The sequence below is a fragment of the Malaclemys terrapin genome, chromosome 11 (genome assembly GCF_027887155.1).
Source record: "Malaclemys terrapin pileata isolate rMalTer1 chromosome 11, rMalTer1.hap1, whole genome shotgun sequence".
Classification (NCBI taxonomy): Eukaryota; Metazoa; Chordata; order Testudines; family Emydidae; genus Malaclemys; species Malaclemys terrapin.
This window is the reverse complement of record NC_071515.1, coordinates 36,565,604-36,588,902: the sequence shown is the minus strand read 5'-3', so window position 1 is coordinate 36,588,902 and position 23,299 is coordinate 36,565,604. Positions and strand designations below refer to the sequence as shown.

Genomic DNA, 23,299 nt, shown 5'->3' with positions numbered 1-23,299 from the left:
CTTTGCAGTGTTTCCAACCAGGGTATGTTGTGATCCCATTTTCATGAATGTAATCGTATTGCCCAATTATTTCCTAGGTGCAGGCTCAAGGGATGTCACCCTTACTTTCTCCTTATATCTCCAGAAGTTCATTGTCTGTACCTCAGAGTCAGGATGATCCAAGTAGCTTATTCTCACGTGTGCTGCCTCCCTGTTAATTTCACATACATCCTTCCCTAATGCATTGATTTCCTTTGTAAATGACTCTCCATTGTGTTAACTTAAAATGCTTAATTTACATGCCAGAGAGACAGGTGAATAACCATCTTTTGTCTGACAGAAAACCTGTTTGCCAACTCTGCCTTGATACAGACCTTAGGAGCATGTTTTCAGTAAATGTGTATGTGTACATACATTTCACAATGACATTAATGACCAGCGTGACCCTGGCTTTCACTTGAGATCTCACATGATCTTAAAATGAACTTGGCAAACTGGAGAAATGGTCTGAAATGAAGATAAAAATTCAATAAGGACAAATGCAACGTACTACACTTAAGAAGGAATAAACAATTGCACAAATACAAAATGGGAAATGACTGCTGAGAAAGGAGTACTGGGGGTTATAGAGGATCATAAACTAAATATAAGTCAACAATGTAATACCGTTGCAAATAAAGCAAATATCATTCTGGGATATATTAGCAGGAGTGTTCTAAGCAAGACATGAGAAGTAATTCTTCAGCACTGATCGGGCCTCAGATGGAGTTCTGTGGCCAGTTCTGTGCACCACACTTTGGGAAAGATGTGGACAAATTGGCAAAAGTCCAGAGGAGAACAAAAAAAAAAAATTAACAGTTTAGAAAACACGACCTATGAGGGAAGATTGAAAAAAAAATTGGGTTTGTTTCGTCTGGAGAAGAGAAGACTGAGGGGAGGGGGACATGATAGCAGTCATCAAGTATGTAAAAAGTTGTTATAAAAAGGAGGGTAATTATGACTGGGTCGGCATCTGCCCCTTGTGAGCACCCCCTTTCTTTGGCCGATTGCCTGCAATTCCAGTCTTTTTCATGGAGCGGCACCCACCTCTCACAGGCGGCCCCCCGTTGGTTGGGTGTGAGCCTGCTTTTGGTTTTAGTTCTTACATTGGGGTGGCACCCGCCTCTCGTGAGTAACCCCCCCTCCCAGCTGATGGTTTTCTTGGAGAGTCTTCAGTGACTGAGCCCTGCAGCTGAACCGCATACGCTGTTCCCCTTTCCGGGATATACAGTCCAAGTTCTTATCTTGGCCCTGCTGTGAGGCCGTCACTCTAAGGCTTCTCCCAGAGGCACTGCCTTCTTCAACCACCCAGCCAGGGCCCATCTCAGTACCCGCAGCTGGTGGTGTTTCAGCAGGCCTCCCTGGGCTCAGTCTTCAACCAGACCAGCGAAGCCCATCTCTGTACCCTTGCTGGCCTGCACAGGTTCTGTGCTCAGTCCCACTGGGCTTCAGCCTGCACATACTGACCTGCAGGTCCTGCTGCTCTTCCCGCCAGCCAGGCACCCATCTTCAGTAACCTTCCCTGGGCTTCAGTCCTGTCTGCAGTACTGCTGCTCTTCCAGCCAGCCAGCCAGCTAGCTAGTCAGTCACCCAGTCTTCACTCTTCAAGCTCTACACAGCAACTGAAGGTGCTGCTCTGCTGCTTGCCTTTTATCTGGCTCTTCTGGACCCTTATTTGTCGCTCCAGCTGCCCCTCTGATTGGGCATTCTTCTGCAGCCACTTTAGGCTACCTGGAGGACTTCTCACTGCTCTATTCTGGGACAGGATGATGCATGGCATCAAGGCCTCCAGCAGGAGGCCTTCAGACCTAGTCCACCTTGCCACAGTAATAAATTGTTTTCCTTAACTACTGAGGGCAGGAAGAGAAGTAATGGGCTTAAATTGCAGCAAGGGAGATTTATGTTAGACCTTAGGAAAAACTTCTTAATTGTAAAGGTTGCTTAGCCCTAGAACATAGGGAGGTTGTGGAATCTCCATCTAACCTGTTCTTAGAAATCTCCAATGCGGAACACCTGTCAGGAATGATTTATATAATACCTGGTCCTGCCTCAGTGCCGGGGACTGGACTAGATGACCTATCAAGGTCCCTTCCAGTCCTAAATTTCTGTGATTCTATGATATTCCTTGTTAAACCAGAATGTACCTACCAGGATCAGGATATTCTTATAACCCCCTTGCAAATTGGCATTGGGGGAGTTCTTAGGGTCACACAAGCAATTAAATTAAAGGCCTGATCCAGCATCCATTGAGATCAATGCAGAGATTCCCATTGACTTCAATAGGAATTGGATTGGGCCCCAACATAACTGAAAACATTTTACTAGATAAATCATTAAGTCTGGGGATGGCTGGTTTATCGTGATGGCAAGCTCATGGGCCCAGCAATAGGCAAAGGTGTGTGTGAATTATTCCCCTAAGAGAAGAGTATGTTTGAAATGCATGGGGGTGGGAGGGAAGTACAGGGAAAGGGAGGAAGACTTGAGACTTGAAATAGGTTGAACTCATTTTACACAAAAAATGTGTCCCAAGCAACTGAACTTTGTACTTTCACACCAGGGACCATAATTGATTAACTTGATGCATCTGATATAAAATGTACATTTTGAACTGAGAATACATGCATTTTTAGGCAATTCTGTTTGAATATACAATGACTTGTGTTTGATTTGATCATGAAATGATAAGTGTATTTATAAATACCAGATTAAATTTATTGCTGACATAAGTCAGAATATTGAATTCAATGGAATTGTCTCTATTTATGAGGCAGAGAATTTGGCCTTCCATATGTAACACCCACATTTTGGGTCACATTTTTCAGACTTGTCATAAAAATTTGGGATGAACAAAGCTAAGATTTAAGATCAAGAGCTTTCTATCTGAATGGGAATAAACATTTAGAAATCTATAAGATTTATTTTAAAGAGAGATAATAATGTCTATACTTACAGAAATATGGAGAGGTACAAGTGTTTAATGAAGGGAAACACTTTCATGAAGAGAAGGAAAGGGAGCTTTTTAAGCTCACACAGGAACAGTTAGCATTGCATTTTATTCTGTCTTCAAGAATTTGAATAGGAAGCAGTGATCATTTCAGTGATTCATGTCTAATTAGTAAGGTTTCAGTAGTCACTTTTGTATTTTTTTATTCTATTCTGCAAATCTAGGGGACAATAATTAAAAAAACGTATAAAAATTGGGGAGAGGTAAGGGATGAGAGGCAGAATTTTCTTGAAAAAAGGTTTTTATTCCTTAATGTTTCATAATTCTAAAAAAGTAACAGTATTTTAAAGAAAAAAAATATAACGGCATACGTTTTATGTATGGAAAAGGTCAAAGTTTATTTTCCTTCATCCTGTGCGTTTCTTTGTTGAAATTGTCAAACTGTTATTCAGAAAAGTTTCCCATACATTAATGTTCCATTTCTGAGCACATGGGCTGATTATTTCAAGTGTTGCATATACTTAATGAAAAAGAAATTGTTTTATTTTAAAGGGTTTTTTGGAAAACACCAGGGTGTTTCTAATAGCAAGGAATGCACGGCTAAACCACATTTAGCAAAGATCAGAAGTGTTATTTTTCCTAGTGATGGGTTTCTTTTTGTTTGTTTGTTTTGAAGGAAGGCTTTAAATAATTGGATTTGAAATAATCACAATGTAACACCATGCGGTGATGTTTATGCAGCAGTGACACATGAGCTGCAAACAGTCTTACACAACTTACCTTGTATGGGCTCTGTGTACTGTAATGTTGGCTAATACATAAAATAGGAAAAACATACTACCCACTGCTTCCCTCCACAGTGTTAGATCATCAAAGGTTCTGTTTCAAGATCAAAGTAATCCTCTTTATTAATGCAGTATTAAATCATTGCAGAACATAAATGCAGAAATGACATACATACTACACTGTTTGAAGAGAAAAATTAAGGAACAGGGTGATTTGCTTTACAAAAGGGGAAAAAATAGCTTTAGGCCCAAATATTCAAAAGAACATGCACACTTTTACACATACCCAACTTGCATATGCACAACCACCAATATGTGCATGCAAGACAAGTATATGTGCACACTCACATTGTGTGTGCGTGCCAATCTCAACTGATGCATGTGTGCAATCTACTTGGGCACCAACTCTTGAAAATTTGGGCCTAAGGGTACGTCTTCACTTACCGGAGGGTCCGGCGGCAGGCAATCGATGTTCTGGGATCGATTTATCGCGTCTGGTTAAGACGCGATAAATCGATCCCGGATCGATCCCGGAAGTGCTCTCCGTCGACGCCGGTACTCCAGCTCGGCGAGAGGAGTATGCGGCATCGACGGGGGAGCCTTCCTGCCGCGTCTGGACCGCGGTAAGTTCGGACTAAGGTACTTCAAATTCAGCTACGTTAATAACGTAGCTGAATTTGCGTACCTTAGTCCGAAGTGGGGGCTTAGTGGGGACCAGGCCTTAGTTTCTTATTTATGTAAATTTGGGGTGGGAGGGGAGGTGTCACAACCTTTATTATTGATTACAAGCAAGGTGTAGTACTGTGTCTCAGGAAATATTTGTTTTTTCTTTCCCCCAGTTCATTCTCTTTTGAAGTCTGCCTTTAACAGCATAGCTATTGAGAAGGAGAAGCTTAAGCAGATGGTTTCAGAACAGGACATTGCAGGCCACAATTCACAAATAACACGCCTCAGACAATCACTTTCTCAGGTATGCCCTTGCTTTGATTTCAAGCACATGTGGAATTCTATGACTTGCCAAATGCCTGTTGTCTATACTGTATTTGCCATTTCCAGAGATGACATGGAAAACGCCAAATCTTGCAGCCAAATATTTTCTCATTACAAATTAAATAACACAATGTGATAATGGTAAATTCAAAGCTGCTTCTCTACCCTTGGCTTTTTGTTGCAAATGTGTTAGAGAGCAGGAGCAATCTGAATGAGTCCCAAGAAAACTAAGAAATGTAGATGTGAAAGATTAAGTGTCTCTTATATCCTTGTGTGTGTTCATTGTGTTTAGTGTCTGAGATAGATGTGAGGTATGAAACATTTTATATGAAAATCTTAGATATATTTCTTAAAACCACTGACAGCACATTCAAGGTTATTTTTTTATTCAGTTTTCCTACATTAATTTAAAACTGATGAACTAACATTCACAGATACATTCCATAAATCCATTACTCCAATTGCAAAAATGATTATGGGCAAAAAAGTGAGTAATTTACATGTATGAGCATGTAATCCAAGGATGAGATTTCTTGCCATTCCTAGCCTCCCACAAACTAATGTTAATGAAGTTTAATTGCAGTATATTGAATGTGTAACTTTAAGGTGGGATTTCCAAAAGCACTTCGTGTTGGCCATATTGTGCTCCCACTGATGTCAAAGGGAGATTTACCATTGACTTCAGCGGGAGCAGAGTTTGGCCAATGCTGAGTGCTTTTGAAAATCTTTCAGGAAAAGCCAGTCAGGATAATAGGCTCTTTAATAAGTATCTTAATTCTAAAAATATAATCTGAAAACCAGGTTCAGTTTATGTAATACAGGAATAAGAAAGTATACGTTAAATCAGTTCAGTCTGACTTACTTCCTCAGCTTGCAAAATAATCCCACTTCTGGAATTCATGGGTCAAGAAGAGGTGCCTAGTTTTTCAAGGGTAATCAGGGTCTAGGGTATTCTTCTAATACCTTCACTCTGAAGAAACATGGACTAGCGGGGAACACTAAGCATGTAAGAAATAGCAAAGAACATGCAAGTTTAAATGCAAACTGTAATTTACCCAAGTTTACATGTACTTTCCTAAACTGTTATCTTTCTACTATAAGATTTGCAGTGTTACGTAGATATAAAAATAACAGGACAGGAGAAGGGTACAATTTTTTGGGCACATTTCAGGGTTATCAAAACTATTTGTCATTTCAGGTAGGATTTGGTGAACAGTTTTGGCCGAATAAAGAAATGAAGGGAATTTTTTTTTTAAGTGAAAATTGTTCGTGCTGACATTTTCTAAATGAACCATGTTGTTTTGACTCAACATTTTGTTTTGAAATTGTATCTATTTTTGTTTTGGCGAGGGGAAAATATTCAGTTTCAGTTCTAAACAAACCACATTTTTTTTGTTTGTTTGGCCCTTGACCTAAAAAAACAATTATTTGCTCAGCTCTAATAAGGAATATTTCTCTTCTGGGTCACTGATACAAATCCAACCCAGATCAGTAGTGACTTACAGCTGTTTGCTGTGAAATGTCTTGATGGCCTCTCATTCTAGTTCCTAGAATCTGGGTGTTCTCTTAACAAAAGTCATTGTGACAATGGGAAATCATGGTTGATGGTCTCAGTGGAGAGGAAATGGAAATTGAGCTAATTTCCCTTCCCTAGTGGTGATACTTCCAGTTCAGGTTTATGTGATGGGGAAACTCAAACAGTGTATGCCTGTTTTACTGATAAATGAAGGACTTCAGTCGTTAGACCTCTCACTCTAGCAGCTGTCGCAAACACTAAATCCAGGTAAATTTTAAAAGAAGCAGAAGAAAAAGAATTTGACATTCATAGTTTCTCCCTTGCACTTACACTTTTTTATTATCCACATCCCATGTATATTTATAAATAAAGCTCAAGAGAGCAGATTTTTTCCATGCCCAGTTCTAGTCTTAGTAATGAGTCCCTGGATATGTACAGATCAGCTCTGAGGCAACTGGTGAGTCATGTTGGGGATGGGTTGGGAGATGAGAGGAAGCAATACATAATGTGCTTTAGTCTTCTTGAGTTCACCGCTGTTGTGCATGTATATTTCTATACTTATATGCAGTATGCACTTTGGCTAACCTAGAGCTGGTTGAATCTTACAAACAAACAAGCAAAAAAGAAAAGTTAATAAATACCATGGGTTTGAGTCAATTGAATTCCTTTGTTATTAGTTTATTCATGAGGCTTTGAATGCACACGGTGTCTTGAAATGAACACATGCATTCAAATATATCAGTTGGATCTGAATAGATGTGTTTGCATGCACATGTTCATTTCAGTACTGCCGACCTGGAGGCATACCCTCTCGCATCCTGCGACTGTTTATGTTTCTCCTGTCTTTCCCTTCAGCATGAGAGGGTGAAAAGGACAGGGGTATAGAATGTATGTTGAAGTGAGGGGATGTGCTGTGCAGATACCAGGGTGAGAAAGAAAAAGGAGGCATAGTTATAGGGAAAAGGGGTGAAGAACTCCCTATGTGTATCCTATTGTCAGGAAACAGTTAAGATTGGAAAGTTACTGCTAACACAAATTACTGTTCTTCTCTAGACCCTTCTGAGTTAGGCATCTAGCCCCCTGCAGATTCCTGTGACTATTCTTCACACAGACTCTTGAAGTGACCACTAAAGAGCATCCCATCTCTGGGTAGGGAGTGGGTGAGCAAGATACCCTTGCCCAGGGATCCTATCCTATGGAGGACGGCATGGGGGGAGGTGGTATAGGGAAGGAGGTATAATACCGCCAGGTAATGAGCAGAAAGAGCTATCCCCCTCACTCAAGGATCCCATTGTTTTAATTTTCTGAGAGACTTCATCTGTCTGGGTGGGGATGGTTACTGATGTGTCTAGCTTAAAAAAAACCGAAAAACCCTCCCACATATATATGATTTACAACAAGCCATGTTGATTTGTCTAGCTGTATGTTTGTGCAGCTGAAGTCAAATTTAGCATTCTCCTACTGAAGTCTCCAACCTTCCATCAGATACAGTATGCAGGAAAGGAAAAAGAGTTTTTTAAGAAGGTAATAAAATTCATATTCTGCTAGACCCAATAGAACTGAATGGCTCCAAAGAGGAACTGTACTATCTTTATGCAGTTAAATGCACATTTTCCAAATAAATTATAACCCCCCATATTACTGACTTGATCGGAATATTGGTATAGAAGGATACAGCTTGCTCAAGAAGGACAGGCAGGGAAAAAGGGAGGTGGTGTTGCCCAGTGTATCAAAAATCTATACATGTGAGATGGAAATCGGAGACAGACTTGTTGAAAGTCTCTGGGTAAGGATAAAAGGGGTAAAATACAAGGGTGATGTCATGGTCGGGATCTACTACAGATCACCTAACCAGGAAGAGGAGGTTGATGAGGCTTTTTATAAACAACTAACAAAATCAACAGGACTTGATGGTGATGGGGGACTTCAACTACCCAGACATCTGTTGGGAAAATAAGACAGCAGGGCACAGATTATCCAACAAGTTATTGGAATGTATTGGAGACAATTTTTTATTTCAGAAGGTGGAGAAAGCTACTAGAAGAGAGGCTGTTTGATTTTGACAAATAGGGAGGAACTGGTTGAGATTTTGAAAGTTGAAGGCAGCTTGGGTGAAAGTGATCATGAAATGGTAGTATTCATGATTCTAAGGAATGGTAGGAGGGAAAACAGCACAATAAAGATAATGGATTTCAAGAAGGCAGACTTAAGCAAACTGAACGAGTTGGTAGGTAAGATCCCTTGGGAAGCTAGTCTATGGGGAAAAACGCATCAAGAGAGTTCGTAGTCTTTCAAAGAGACGTTATTAAGGGCACAAGAGCAAACTATCCCACTGCGTAGGAAAGACAGGAAGTATGGCAAGAAACCACCCTGACTTAACCAGGAGATCGTCAATGATCCAAAACTCAAAAAAGAGTCCTACAAAAAGTGGAAACTAGTTCAAATTACAAAGGATGAATATAAACAAATAAGACGAGTATGTAGGAACAAAATTAGAAAGGCCAAGGCACAAAATGAGATTAAACTAGCTAGAGACATGAAGGATAAGAAGGAAACATTCTACAAATACATTAGAAGCAAAAGGAAGACCAAAGACAGGGTAGACCTGTTACTTAATGAGGAGGGGAAAACAATAACAGAAAATGTGGAAATGGCAGAAGTGCTAAATGACTTTTTTGTTTGTTTTCACCAAAAAGTTTAGCAGCAATTGGACATCTAACTAAAATGCCAGTGAAAATGAGGTAGGATCAGAGGCTAAAATAGGGAAAGAACAAGTTAAACATTAGTTAGACAAGTTAGATGTCTTAAGGTCACCAGGGCCTGATGAAATACATCCTAGAATACTCAAGGAGCTGACTGAGGAGATATCTTTGAAAAGTCATGGAAGACAGGTGAGAGTCCAGAGGACTGGAAAAGGGCAAATATAGTGCCAATCTATAAAAAGGCAGAAAAGGACAACCCAGGGAATTACAGACCAATCAGCTTAACTTCAGTACCTGGCAAGATAATGGAACAAATAATTAAGCAATTTGCAAACACGTAGAAGATAATAAGGTGATAAGTAATGGCATGGATTTGTCAAGAACAAATCATGTCAAAACAACCTAGTACTTTCTTTGACAGGGTAACAAGCCTTGTGGATAGCGGAGAAGCGGTAGATGTAGTATATCTTGACTTTAGTAAAGCTATGTCTACACTATGGACCTTGCAGCGTCACAGCTGTTCCACTGTAAGGTCTCCTGTGTAGCCGCTCTATGCCAGCAGGAGAGAGCTCTCCCACCGGCATAATTAAACCACCCCCAATGAGTGGCAGTAGCTATGTTGGCAGGAGAGCGTCCTGCTGACATAGCGCTGTCACACAGGCGCTTTTGTTGGTGAAACTTTTGTTGGTCAGGAGTGTGTTTTACCAACAAAAGTGCTGGTGTAGACAAAGCATAAGGCTTTTGATACTGTCTCGCATGACCCTTCTCTTAAATAAACTAGGGAAATGCAACCTAGATGGAACTACTATAATGTGGGTGAGTAACTGGTTGGAAAACCGTTCCCAAAGAGTAGTGGTGGTTCTCACAGGAAGGGCATATCAAGTGGGGTCCTGCAGCCATCAGGTCTGGGTCCAGTTCTGTTCAATAACTTCATCAATGATTTAGATAATGGCATAGAGAGTACACTTATAAAGTTTGCGAACAATACCAAGTTGGGAGGAGTTGCAAGTGCTTTGGAGGATAGGATTAAAATTCAAAATGATCTGGACACACTGGAGGAATGGTCTGAAGTAAATAGGATGAAATTCAATAAGGACAAATGCAAAGTACTCCACTTAGGAAGGAACAATCAGTTGCATATGTACAAAATGGGAGATGACTGCCTAGGAAGTAGTACCGTGGAAAAGGATGTGGGGGTCATAGTGGATTAGAAGCTAAATATGAGTCAACAGTGTAACACTGTTGCAAAAAAAGCAAACATTCTTCTGGGATGTATTTGCAGAAGTGTTGTAAGCAAAACGTAAGAAGTAATTCTTCCGCTCTCTTCCATGCTGATTAGGCCTCAACTGGAGTATTGTGTTAAGTTCTGGGCACCACATTTCAGGAAAGATGTGGACAAATTGGAGAAGGTCTAGAGAAGAGCAACAAAAATGATTAAAGGTTTAGAAAGCATGACCTGTGAGGTAAGATGGAAAAATTGGGCTTGTTTAGTCTAGAGATGAGAAGACTGAGGGGGAGGATATGATAACAGTTTTCAAATACATAAAAGATTGTTACAAGGAGGAAGGAGAAAAATTGTTCTCTATAACCGCTGAGCATAGGACAAGAAGCAATGGGTTTAAATTGCAGCAAAGGCAGTTTAGGTTGGACATTAGGAAAAACTTCCTAAACTGTCAGGGTGGCTAAGCACTGGACTAAATTGCCTAGGGAAGTTGTGGAATCTCTGTAATTGGAGATTTTTAAGAGCAGGTTAGACAAACACCTGTCAGGGCGCGGGCCGAGGGATGTGCTGGCCGCCCTTCCCGCAGCCCCCATTGGCCTGAAGCGATGAACCACGACCAATGGGCGCCTCAGTCGGACGAACCTGTGGACACGGCAGGTAAACAAACCATCCTGGCCCGCCAGGGGCTTTCCCTGAACAAGCAGCGGACTGGCTTTGAGAACCACTGGTCTAGATAATACTTAGTCCTGTCTTGAGTGCAGGGGGCTGGACTAGAAGACCTCTCGAGGTCCCTTCCAGTCCTATGATTCTATGATACAGATTAATTGTTTCAAATGGATCAGTTTTATCAGTCTGCATTCAGCATATACTCATATATAGACTCTAGCTTGGGCTATGTCAGTGTAAATAAGAGACAGTTTGAAAAGTAGACACTGTAAATCTAGAATGTCTAATTTTCTTTGTCTATTAAAATTTTTCAGAAAAATGCCCAAATACCTAGTTTACATAATTTAACAACAAGGATACATCTGGTTTATTTTATGTGAGACTGTTTAGGGATAAAAATAGTGAAAGATGTGAAGCTAATAATACTGTTGTTTAAATCAACAATTCTGACATGGGTCAGAAGATGCAAGTAGCTGCTGTCAGAACACTCTTCCATATCATTAACAGGTACTTGATTGTGATACTGATTTACAGATTCATTGCCACGTTGCAAAACTGTTGTCATGAGGGCAAAGATTCTTTTCATATATATTGGGAGGATCCTAGAATATTGTTCATCCAAAGAATCCTAGATGATAAATTCACTCCAACCTGAGTTTGGTTCTCTTTAGACAGTTTGCCAAGAAGACTGGCGTTAAATGACCCATCACTCGAGTTTTTAGAACAGGATATCATTGTGTGTGAGTATGGGATTAACTCTGAGACAGACATGGCAGTTTCTTTGTTTGAGAGCAGTGTTTCAAAGCAGTGTGGCAGGAGGTTTTGAATGCAGAGCTGGCCTTTGTATGAAACCCTATATGAGACTAGATATTTGAAAACTTTGCTACTGTTTTTGCTTTTTGATTAATTTTTGTTTAAGATAGTAATGTATTACAGAAATGTACATGTAAGTAAAATACTCAGAGAAACTCTTTCCTGGTCTATCTCTTTAGTCACTTTCTTCCCTACATAGGAAAGCTCCTCAACCATAACCAGAATGACATTCACAATAACTACCTCTGTTCCCCATCTTTTTATGGCCCCATCTGCCTGCTCCAAAAAAACCCATACACAAATCCACTAACCCAAACTGAGTGTTCTGTAACCTGAAAAGACAGCAGTCTGAGACTGTGAAGTTCACTAGTGACTTTGCTGTTGTGGATCTATTTAATGTACTCAAATACTACAGTGATGAGCAGCTGTACAAAACTAAAATAGACAGACAGAAGCAGCTAGGGTGACCAGACAGCAAATGTGAAAAATCGAGACAAGGGGTGGTGGGTAATTGGAGCCTGTATAAGAAAAAGACCCAAAAATCAGGACTGTCCCTATAAAATCGGGACATCTGGTCACCCTAGAAGCAGCCCAGGCTAGATAACTGTTGTTCACTTCTGTGGAACTTGGATAATGCACATTTCTGCAGTGCATTTTTATATGCCATATTTCAACATGGAGGAAATTTATATAGATTTCTAAAAGTCATTTTCCAGATAACAACAAAAACAACAAGGAGTCTGGTGGCACCTTAAAGACTAACAGATTTATTTGGTTTTGGTTATTTTATTTTATTTTATTTTTACTTTCCAGATAGTCTCTCATGATCCGAAATTGTCACTAGAAATAATCAAAATCAGCAGTTAAAAATTAAAGAGTATCCCCCTCAGTGTTAATTTCAGTATGCATGTCCTCTAAGCTCCAAACAATGCACATATACTCCCTAGCACTGGCAGCAACAGTGTTGCAAGCTACTGTTAATTCAAATTTTCACTCAGCCCATTGATCACATTTCCAAAACTGCAACAATTATAGTTTGAAACAGATTAAATAATACAGTTGGCGAGTTAGAGAAAGCCAAGGGTTTTTCTTTTTCAAAAATTGTATGGGCAGTTTTAAATACTGTAGTAAAAGTAAAAATGGCAAATATTATTTAAGAAATAAACATTGAAGTTTCAACTTTCCAAATAACCAGCACCTCCCAAACTGAAAATTGGTGCACATCTGTTCCCCTTGCCAGGACACTCACCAGATGACTTCTCAGAGGGTAGTCGGTGTCTAGAGATGAGGTCTGATGGCGTGGTGGAATAAACATGGGTTCTCAACATGGGGGTCATGTCTACCCTACTTTTCCCATATTGCTAAATGAGAATGTGGGTCTTGGCTAGGTCCTGCTAGATGAGAGAGGTTTATGGGTAAGGGGGTGTCCCAGGAAAAGATTTTTGAGAACCATATGAACCAAAAGAATTAGGGAAAAGGGACAGAGATGAGAGATGCACCATTTCGCAGGGACAATGGAGTAGACTATCTTACACCTGAAATTCCTGACAGCTAGCTAGCATTAGAAAAAACAAACAAGTTCAGTTAAAATACATGGCATTTTTTTTAATAAAGTGAAATTTACCTTAAAATGGTGCTCAGTCCCGAGCTTGTCCCATTGACTGCAATGCAGAATGAGTTCCATCTGTCCTAATTTCTCTTACTCCCTGACCGTTCGTAAGAAAATTGCAGCCATCATGGAACAAGATCAGCGAGAGCCGCAGCCATAGCAGAGGTTGAAAATGTTCTCTCTTTTGTAAACGATAATTATTTGACTTTGCTGCAGATCTGAGTAGTGTTCAGTTTGGGCAGAGGGAAGGAAGGCGAGAGAACTGGAGTTCTCTTTTAAATAAATGTTGTGCCTCGGGGAGAGAGAAAATAAGCAGTGCTGGCAGTGGAGAAAAGATACAGGATGATTTTTCATCTGAGATTAGACATGAGATGCAGGAGCTGAGGAGGATGAGGCTTGTGCAACAACACTGGAGTATGTCAAAGGGGTTAAAGATGACGAGGTTAGTACTAGAGAAGGGAGGGAAGTGGGAGAAGTGCAGTGAGAGTCAAGGAATTTGGGGAAGCTTGGAATGTCTGTTTACAACAATGAAGGCAGTTTTGAACTGGATCCTGAAATAAATGAGTAGCCAGTGGAGATGTTCAGGGCTGTGGTCGTACTTTTGGTGTATGACAGAAGATGGGTGGCAGCAATCTGCGCATACTGGTGTGTAGAGAGCTGGGGGTTGGGAAGGCCATGGACAAGGACTTTATAGTAAAGGTGAGAGGAGATGCAGGCAGAGGGAACAGCCAGGAGCAAATGAATCTACTGTCACTGTGATACTGTGGAACAACTGCTACTGTATGAAGGGGAAATGCATATGAACACTTTTTATTCAGTGCAAGGATTGTATTTTGGCCATTCAGCATATATTATAAATAGAACTATACAAATAATTGATTTTTTCAGTTTCGTGGTAGAACCAAAAACTCAAAAAATAGTTTAGTTTCAGGTAGACCCAAAACAACAAATTTTTGATTTTCTCAGTGAAAAGAAAAACTGACAAAAAAGATCAGTTTGGGTCAACTGAAATGTTTAGTTTGACACAAAATGTTTAATTTCATTTTTGGTTTTTAAATCATTTAAAAAAATTAAATTTAGGCATATTTTGAAACAAATCAAAATATTTCATTTTGACATGATAGAAATGCGATTTTTTTACTTTTTCTCTTGACTGAAGCTGTTTGCTGAGTTTGACACAAAAAGTTTTTTGGTTGCCCCCAAACTGTATATTTTGGTGAATTAAATATTTGCCTGAAAAATTTCACCCAGCTCTAACTGTAAAACATTGTGATTTGAACATGGAGAGCTGTTTTTTCTAAAGTGGTGTTTAATGCAGTGCATGGGTGGCGGGTAATGGAGGCTGGGAGAGGTAAGCCTCCCCCAAACCTTCGCTAATGCTCCCCACTGCAGCCCTGGGGCCAGGCCATGTCAGGGCTCAGCACGTCTCTGGGCAGCCTGGGCTCAGGACTCTGCCCTGGCAGGCCGTGGCTTGGGGCTCCTCCAGACTGCTCCGGGCGCTGGGCAGGCAGGGGAGACTGCAGGTGGAAGGGGTGGGGAGGGGCCCCATTTGCTCTGGCCCAGGGCCCCACAAACCCCTAATCTGCCTCTGCCTACTTGTAATATTTTCCTTTGTCTTGATTAGTAGCCGCTTAACAGAATGCCTCGAACACAAAACAAAACAAGAACAGCCACACATCAGATACAACTAATTACTTTAAAAATCAGGAATAAAAGAATTCTGTTACTGCACTAGCGAAATTCTATTGACCCTTCTGTCACTGTGCTTATTGCAAAACTCTGTTGGCTTCAATAGGGGAAGGATTTGGACACTAGAGAGCAGTGCAGATTCCTACATCAGATGAGCTGAGATCAGATAACAAAAATAATAATATTGCCCCTTTTGCGCCACTAAAGTCTCACAACTAATGGCCCCTTTGAGTATGAATACATGGCGATTAAAAACCCGTGGCTGGCCCTTCCAAGGTGACTTTGGCTCGAGTGGCTCAGGGTAAGGGTACGTCTACGCTGCAATTAAAAACCTGTGCCTGGCCCATGCCAGCTGACTCAGGCTCAGGCTAGGGAAGGGGATGTTTAATAGCGATGTAGCCCAGTGATTTTTCAACCACTTTTCATTTGCAGACACCTAAAAAATTTTGAATGGAGGTGCTGGACCGCTTTGGAAATCTATTGTCTGGGTATATATAGTTGAATTAGTTTTCAGTCTACGTTTTTGTGGACCCCTTAGGCATAGTGGGGGTCCATGGACCACATATTGAGAATCGCTAGACATTTGGGCTCGCGCTCAGGTTGAAGCCTGGACTTAGGTCCCTGTGAGGTGGGAGTTCCCTGAGCCCAAATGTCTACACTGAAATCAAACAGCCCCTGAGCCTGAGTCAGCTGGCATGGGTCAGCTGTGGGTGTTTAATTGCACTTTATACCTAAGGGGCTGTTTAATTGTGGTGTAGACATTCGGGCTTGGGCTGGTGTCCGGGCTCTAGGACCCTCTGAGGTGGGAGGGTCCCAGGGCTTGATAGCAACTAAATAGCCCCTTAGCTGGAGCCCTGTCAGCTGGCATGTGTAGACAATTGCAGTGTAAACATATCCTTTGTGACTTCTTGGTCTTGTCTCCATGCCTTTTCTGTGTCATTGTCTTCTCCTGGAACATTTTCCTGACACCCCCCCCCTCAAGTCCCTCCTAAAGCACACAACTACCAAGACACCTGTACAACTTAATCCTCTCTTCAGAATGTGTTAACAAAATAGACAATAGGAAATGAAAATAGAAAGAAATCTTGAAATAAAAAATTGTGGAATTACAATATATGAACTAACTTTATTGCTACTTCCTGCTGCATCCCATCTCCCCATCCTATGTCTATATAGAGTGTGAACCATTTGGAGTAAGAATCTTGTCTGTGTATTTATCTGTAAAGACCTTGTTCACCCTGGGCTGTGAATAAATTGACACTAATGTTTCTGTGTATGCATTGTATGTTTCCCTTAATGTGAGTATTTTGAAAATCACATTATGAGCCAACTGTTCTGTTTTTGCATTAGGGTTAGCTGTTTCCTTTGATTTGCTCTTCATGCTGGCAGCCCAAGCTCAATACCTCCCTCACAGCTGTAACACAAGTGGTGCCTCTTTTGGCATGTGGGAAGGAGGGGGTATCCCTTTAGTAATCTGATGCAGCTTCATTCTTCCTTGCTCTTTTCACACCCCTTTTTCAGAATATGCATAACCCACTGGTATATCTCCCAAACACTTTGAGCTACACAAAGAACGAAGCTGGGCAGAATACTATTGCTGTGTTATGGAAGAACATCACTCTCCTTAACGTGAAAATTGATGAAATCAAAGGGGAAAAAAATAACAATATGAATCACATACCTGATGGCCAGAAAAGGTGTAAAAATGCAGCTAAAGAGATTCTGTAATTTATTAGGACACTTCTGGGAAGTATGTAGTTCAGCTGCTGTTTTTTTGCTCTGTTTTATGCTTGCTTTTTAATTTTAAATTAAATGTGCAATTTTTATTTTAAGGCTCTCAACCAGAATGCTGAACTAAGGAGTCGCTTGAATAGAATACATTCTGAGTCTGTTATTTGTGATCAGGTTGTCAGTGTAAATATTATCCCTAGTCCTGATGAGGTAAGTCTTTGGCCTTTAATGGAATTAGTGTTCAATCGAACCTAGCTAATTCTCACTAATAACTGAGAGACCTTGTGCAAATGTACTGAATTTTGCAAATTGGCATGCAATTGAACAAGCACATTTATGTATAAAAAGCAAGGAGGATATATTCTGGAGTATCTTTCATGAAAGCAGTGAAGTTTCAGCAATGTGAGATCTCACTGGAGAACTCTGCTATTAAACCTCTGCTGAAAAAGGGAGAGACCTCACTGATTTTGAGTATAAATTATTGCATATGATTAGTGAAGTGGGAATTAGTGAGATTCTATTGTATTTTTATGTAACCAGATGAGTACCTGAGAATGACTTATCTTGGTTGCTTGCAGTATATCAGGGCCCAGTCCTGCAAATGCTTATGGGGCATGGTGCTTATTACTGTAGATGGTCATAAGAACGGCCATAGTGGGTCAGACCAGTGGTCCATTTAGCCCAATATCCTGTCTTCCAACAGGGGCCAATGTCAAGTGCTTCAGAGGGAATGAACAGAACAGGGCAATCATTGGGAGATCCACTCCCTGTCATCCATTCCCAGCTTCTGGCAGTCATAAGCTAGTGATACTCGAGCATGAGGTTGCATCCCTGACCATCTTGGCTAATAGCTGTTGATGGAGCTATCCTCCATGAACTTACTAGTTCTTTTTTGAACCCCTGTATAATTTCGGCCTTCTCCTCAGGCACTGAATTCCACAGATTGACTGTGCATTGTGTGAAGTAGTACTTCCTTTTGTTTGTGTTAAACCTGCTGCCTATTAATTTCATTGAATGACCCCTAGTTCTTGTGTTATGTGAAGGAGTAAACAACACTTCCTTTTTTACTTTCTCCACACCATTCACGATTTTATAGCTCTCTATTATATTCCCTCTTAGTCATCTCTTTTCCAAACTGAAAAGTTCCATTCTTTTTAATCTTTCCTCATACAGAAGCAGTTCCATACCCTCAAACATTTTTGTTGCCCTTCTTTGTACCTTTTCCAATTCTAGTATATCTTTTTTGAGGTGTGATGACCAGAACTGCACATAGTATTCAAAGTGTGGGTATACCATGGATTCATATGGTGGTATTTTCAGGCTTATCATCCATCTGTTTTCTAGTGGTTCCTAACATTGTTAGTTTTTTTGACTGTTGCTGTATGTTGAGTGGATATTTGCAGAGAACTGTCCATGACTCCAAGATCTCTTTTTTGAGTGGCAACAGCTAATTTAGACCGCATCATTTTGTATGTATAGCTGGGATTATGTTTTCCAATGTGCATTACTTTGCATTTATCACAGTGAAGTCAAGGGGATCACAGAACAAAGTAAGCACTATGCTGGCAGTAAGTGTTTGCCAGATCTGGTCCTTACTGCCTCTCTATCCTCAGTCAACCAAAAATACCCTCTATTGAGTATTTGTGTGAATGGCAGTTCAGTTTACTTCACAAGAAGAATAGATCTGAATTTGGGCATCTATGATGATATATCAAAAATTACAAATTAATGTTGTGTGTCTATCGTTGTCTGTGTTGGTATTTCACCAGTATGTTTTCCATCCGGCATTTCCATTCAGAAACTTGTTTTTTAGATGTGTCAAGCCATTTCAATTAAGGTACCATTTGTCTCCTAATTATTTTCTTAACAAGAAAGAATAGTGTAAATCTATGTTAAGTTATTTGTGTGTTTGATTTTGGAAAGTCCAAAATACAATTTGATTGGACTCCAGCGTTGTGGAATCTGTAGATGGAGGATCACGTGTCCAACAATGGAAAGGCACAACGGTCTGGAGTTAGAGCCTTAACACAGACTTTTCTTTAATTCTTTTTATTTTGTTTTTGTTGGTTAACATTAATGTTACTTAGTTATTACTTTTCAATATATACACATATATTTTGGCATAAATGTGTCTTGACTATTGGAGCTCATAGAGTTGGACCTGTTTCACCAAGTCTGAATTTGACTCTTCTTCATCACTCTACAATGTATGTGCAATGTGGGTATATTTTTCAATCAGGCTAATATGTGTCCTCCCTGTTTGCACTTGCATTTTTGTACCCCCAAAATGAATTATATGCAAAAATTTGAGCAGCTGCCCCTCCAGCTATTCAAATTATTGCAGCAATTCATTGCCCCGGTGACATTTGTTCCTGGTGAAGGCAGGCTATGCTTCTGAGAATGCACTCCACAGTATTTTTTTTAAATCAAGTTTAGAAAGAAGTATTCACATTTTGTCATATTTATAAACATGTAATACTTTGTTTAATTTGATTTCTTCAGCACGTATACTTGGCTCTGGTGCATTATACTAATTAGAGGGAAAAAAGTACAGTCCGCACAAAATTTTAAAACTTTAATGGCCTTCTTATATAAATAACAACAATAAACTAGTCCCCTCTGATGATTATGATCAGTCAAACACCATAAAGCATCAACAAGCTCACAAAAGCCCCATCACTTAAACACTCATTTCCCCAAACATCAGTGGTGAAAAAATGGTGTTTAACCTATACTTTTTATATTTATAATTAACTATTGTACAAATTGAGACAACTTTATAAAATACTGTTACAGTATTAGTAGCTTGTGTAGACTAACATGTCAACAAAAAATTTTTTAGGGTTACTGTGCTGAGGTTAGTAAGGAGTGCACCTGTACTCTGAACAGGAATTGTTTCATTGGGTCCCATATGTATTGTATCTAAGCAGCTTCTGTACTGCATCAAGTGCACACAATTAAAAAGTAAATACACCTCTACCTCGCTATAACGCTGTCCTCGGGAGCCAAAAAATCTTACCGCGTTATAGGTGAAACCACGTTATATCGAATTTGCTTTGATCCGCCGGAGTGTGCAGCCCCGCCCCACCGAGCACTGCTTTACCGTGTTATATTCGAATTCGTGTTATATCGGCTCGCGTAATATCGGGGTAGAGGTATATATATTTTTCTAACTGCCAGCCCTGGAAGCTCCGCCTGGAAGCTGAGTGTTAAGCTGGCCCTTTTCTTGTTCAGGTATCATCATCATTAACTTGTGTTCATGTACCTCCTTTTCTCAGATGCCATAGAGGCTGCTCTGTAGGTCTGAGAACCATCACACAAGGACGAGATGATAATTTTTGTGCAGTCTCGCCACACTGTGGAAACCTCCTTTAAGGGAGTATTTTCGGGGGCAGCTGGTTGTGGAGGAAGCCTGGGCTAGATGGCACCAATGGAGCCACAATGCTAGAGATTTGGGAGAGCGATAGAAGGAACGGGAAGGGCTTGCGTGGAGTCACAGGGCCTCTGTATGCTAGCTCTGGTCTTCTGCAGAGTCTCCACTATGTATCTTAGCAAGTATCTGGGGAGTGTGGGAGAGAATCCTCTATTCATTCCACAGTGGAGCAATCCCCACTCCTCTCTCCACCCCAATGGTATGATATAGGGAAAACCTCTCTGAATTTTTTTCTCCCTCTCTCCGGGTTGTCCCGTGGAAAGAGTAGTCTATCCTTTAGTGTACAATTATATTGATTCAAGCCATACCAGCTCATTCTCCTTAGCTGTATTGGCTCTTTGGTGCTAATATCAATAATCATTTATTGTTATCTGAAGTAATCCCAATATGACTCAGAGTACACACAGGGAACTGCTGTATGGAGTAAGAAGTTGCAGTAATCACTTTTCTGAAAGTAGCCATGTTTCAAGAGGTTATTTTGTCACTACTGGAATTAAGAGGGGCATTACTTTGAAAATAATAATTAAAAATAATCCCCCAGCCTTTTAAGCCATTTTTTGTTTTGATTGTAGCAAGCCTAGTTCCCATGCTAGTTAATGAAAAATATTATGAAAAATGTCTCCACCCCAAACATCTCTGGAGCTCATGATTGAAATGCTTTAGCACTATACAACAGAAGTCCACAAAGCTGTTCCTCTGGGTACAGAATCCAGATCCATGATTATATACACTATTGAAGCTTATTTACTTCTGCTTCTGAATAGGGATCCAATGAAGGACTATATCTTATTTTTTATGGATGTGTAATTATTCAGAGGACTACATTTTTTGTAATATTTCAAGTCTCGTTTATTAATTGTACACAAGTTTCTATGGAAATGTTGGCCTAGATATGTACTTCAAATAAGTGTTTCACGTGGATAATTTTTCCTACGCTGCATCTCTTACCTTGTATGCACAATTTTGCTGTATTAGAAATAGCATTTTACATCCTTATGTTTGTTTTGTTTGCAGACTGGTGAACAAATCCATGTTAATCTCCCATTGTCTCAGCAAGTTTCTAATGAAAGCAGGCTCTCTATGTCCGAATCTGTCTCTGAATTCTTTGATGCACAGGAAGTGCTTTTGTCGGCAAGCTCATCAGAAAATGAGGTAGGCCATGGCAGTATGTCATGTGCTGTTTGTCAATAATCTTAATAACCATGGGATCAGATAGTATAAGACAACAATTACCGAATGAAACTTTGACCCTAATTAGGAAATGTTCTGTAGGTAGCAATGACAAGTAAACCTGAGACTCTTCAGTGTTCCATAGAGCGCCACAGCAATTAGAATTATTGTGTAGAAGTGCAGTGTATTTGGTATATATCCTTGCTAGCCAATGTAAATCTCTATATAAGGGTAAGATGGAAGGAATCCATAATGTGTGTCTGTGGGTGGCCACTAATCTGGATGAAACCATTCGAATTTTAAAAAAAATTACACAAAGTCACTGTCTGTGACTGGTAGTATCTGGAAAACTGGGCAAGGGGGTTGTTCAAACTGCAAACTAAAGCAGACAGGAATAGTTCAGGCCACAGAATAATGCTGCCATCCCTAACTCTCCTGGGTTGTTCCAGATGTTTACATAGCGTTTGGAATGGTGTGCTGAAGATTTGCACTGCAGAATTCTCCCATGCTTGCGTGAGTGGCATGTGGAACTTCCCTTTATTTTTTCTTCTGTTTGTGCTATACAGTGTCTCTAAATCCCCTACTGTGGTTTTTGTGGATAATCATGTGCTTTTAACTATGACTTTTTAAAAGTGCTATTGTAGAATTTCTAAATGGAATCACTTCATCTTTCCAAATAGCATCCCTGTTGATAAAGTTTGCATCCACATTCTTTAAGAGCTACAACAATCCTCTTCTTTCCAGTCCCCTGTTGTTTCCCTGCCTGCTGTTAAGTTGCATTGCACGTGTACACCTTTTCAGGCTTCACTTTTCTAACCCTACACTACACCACACAAGGAAAAGTGATTTCACACTTCAGGGAAGGGAGCAACGTTCTGTTGTTACATAGCCACTGCCTGATGTGAAAGGATTGGGAGCAAGTGGCAGATTTCTTGCCCTGAACACCCATGCTCCCTAGGAGAGCAGTAGCGTCTTTGAAGGGTGCTGATTCCTCAGATTTCTCAAGACTACCAACTAGCTCAGAGAGTGAATTCTCCAACTGGATGTTTCCATAGTTGGTACCTTGAAATTAAAATAAAAAACCAATAATTTCAATCCATTTAAAACATATAAAAAAACTGTTGCCCCTTCGGATGCATAGACAAATAAGACCTTCAAATTGTTTTCTGAAACCAGCAGCTGCAGGTTCTACTTCAACCTCAGTCAGAGCATCTGCTGTGAGGAGCCTTAAATGTTAACATGACGCAGACTAAAGCACCCCTGAAGAGAGACACAGGACACTTAAAACTCTTTTGTATTCTACTACCCACTGCCATATGTAAGGCTGGAAGTAGCTGAGAGTAAAAACATCTTTTAATAAAAGAAGAAAATAGCTAGTTTCTCCATTGAAGTTTGAGTGCCAGCTGAAATAACTTCATAGGCTTCACAGTGGAGATCCCACAGCTCCACCAGGTGAAACATAGTCTAGGCTGCTGTCAGATTTAGCAAAGGGAACAAATCTCTAAAGATTGTAAGTATGCAAAGGCCTCCAGTGTTTTTGTTATTTATCTCAAGTGAGCTGCTGGGTGCTTAGCTCTTTGGAAAATCTGCCCTTAATTTAAAAAAAAAAAAAAGACTCTTCTTTAACTGTATTATTGGACTTGCCATCAAAATAAATAGTTTATTTTAACCCCTTTTGGAGACAGGAAAAAACATAATTTTCTTCCTTACGCTGCCTAATCTCAAGGCCCTGGATTGCAGTAAGTGTTTTCAGTCCCCAAGGGCTAGAATCTATAACCTAAGCTGCTCACAGGAGGTTCCTCCAGAAACCATCCCCCAGCTAATGTAATTGTTTTCAGCACTTTGAGATCTACAGATGAAGAGCGCTATAAAAGAGCTAGGTTTTATTATTATTACTCTTATTGTTTTAAACTGAAAATCTTTTCATTTTATAATTAGAATAAACCTCTCCAAGGAGAACAAATTAATGTGCAATGCTTGGGAGCTTCCTGCTTCACTGAGCACCTTGCCT

The 23,299-nt window shown here is 40.2% G+C and overlaps 1 protein-coding gene across 2 annotated transcripts in view; it reads left to right on the top strand.

Annotated features, from left to right (window-relative positions):
- Positions 1-23,299, top strand: part of OSBPL6 (oxysterol binding protein like 6) — a 205,327-nt gene that overhangs the window by 143,666 nt on the left and 38,362 nt on the right. For both annotated transcript variants that reach the window (XM_054043927.1, XM_054043926.1), the window contains 3 exons: positions 4,587-4,717; positions 16,788-16,895; positions 21,133-21,270. In XM_054043927.1, the coding sequence (XP_053899902.1) occupies positions 4,587-4,717; positions 16,788-16,895; positions 21,133-21,270 (377 nt within the window). The remainder of the gene's footprint in view (positions 1-4,586; positions 4,718-16,787; positions 16,896-21,132; positions 21,271-23,299) is intronic.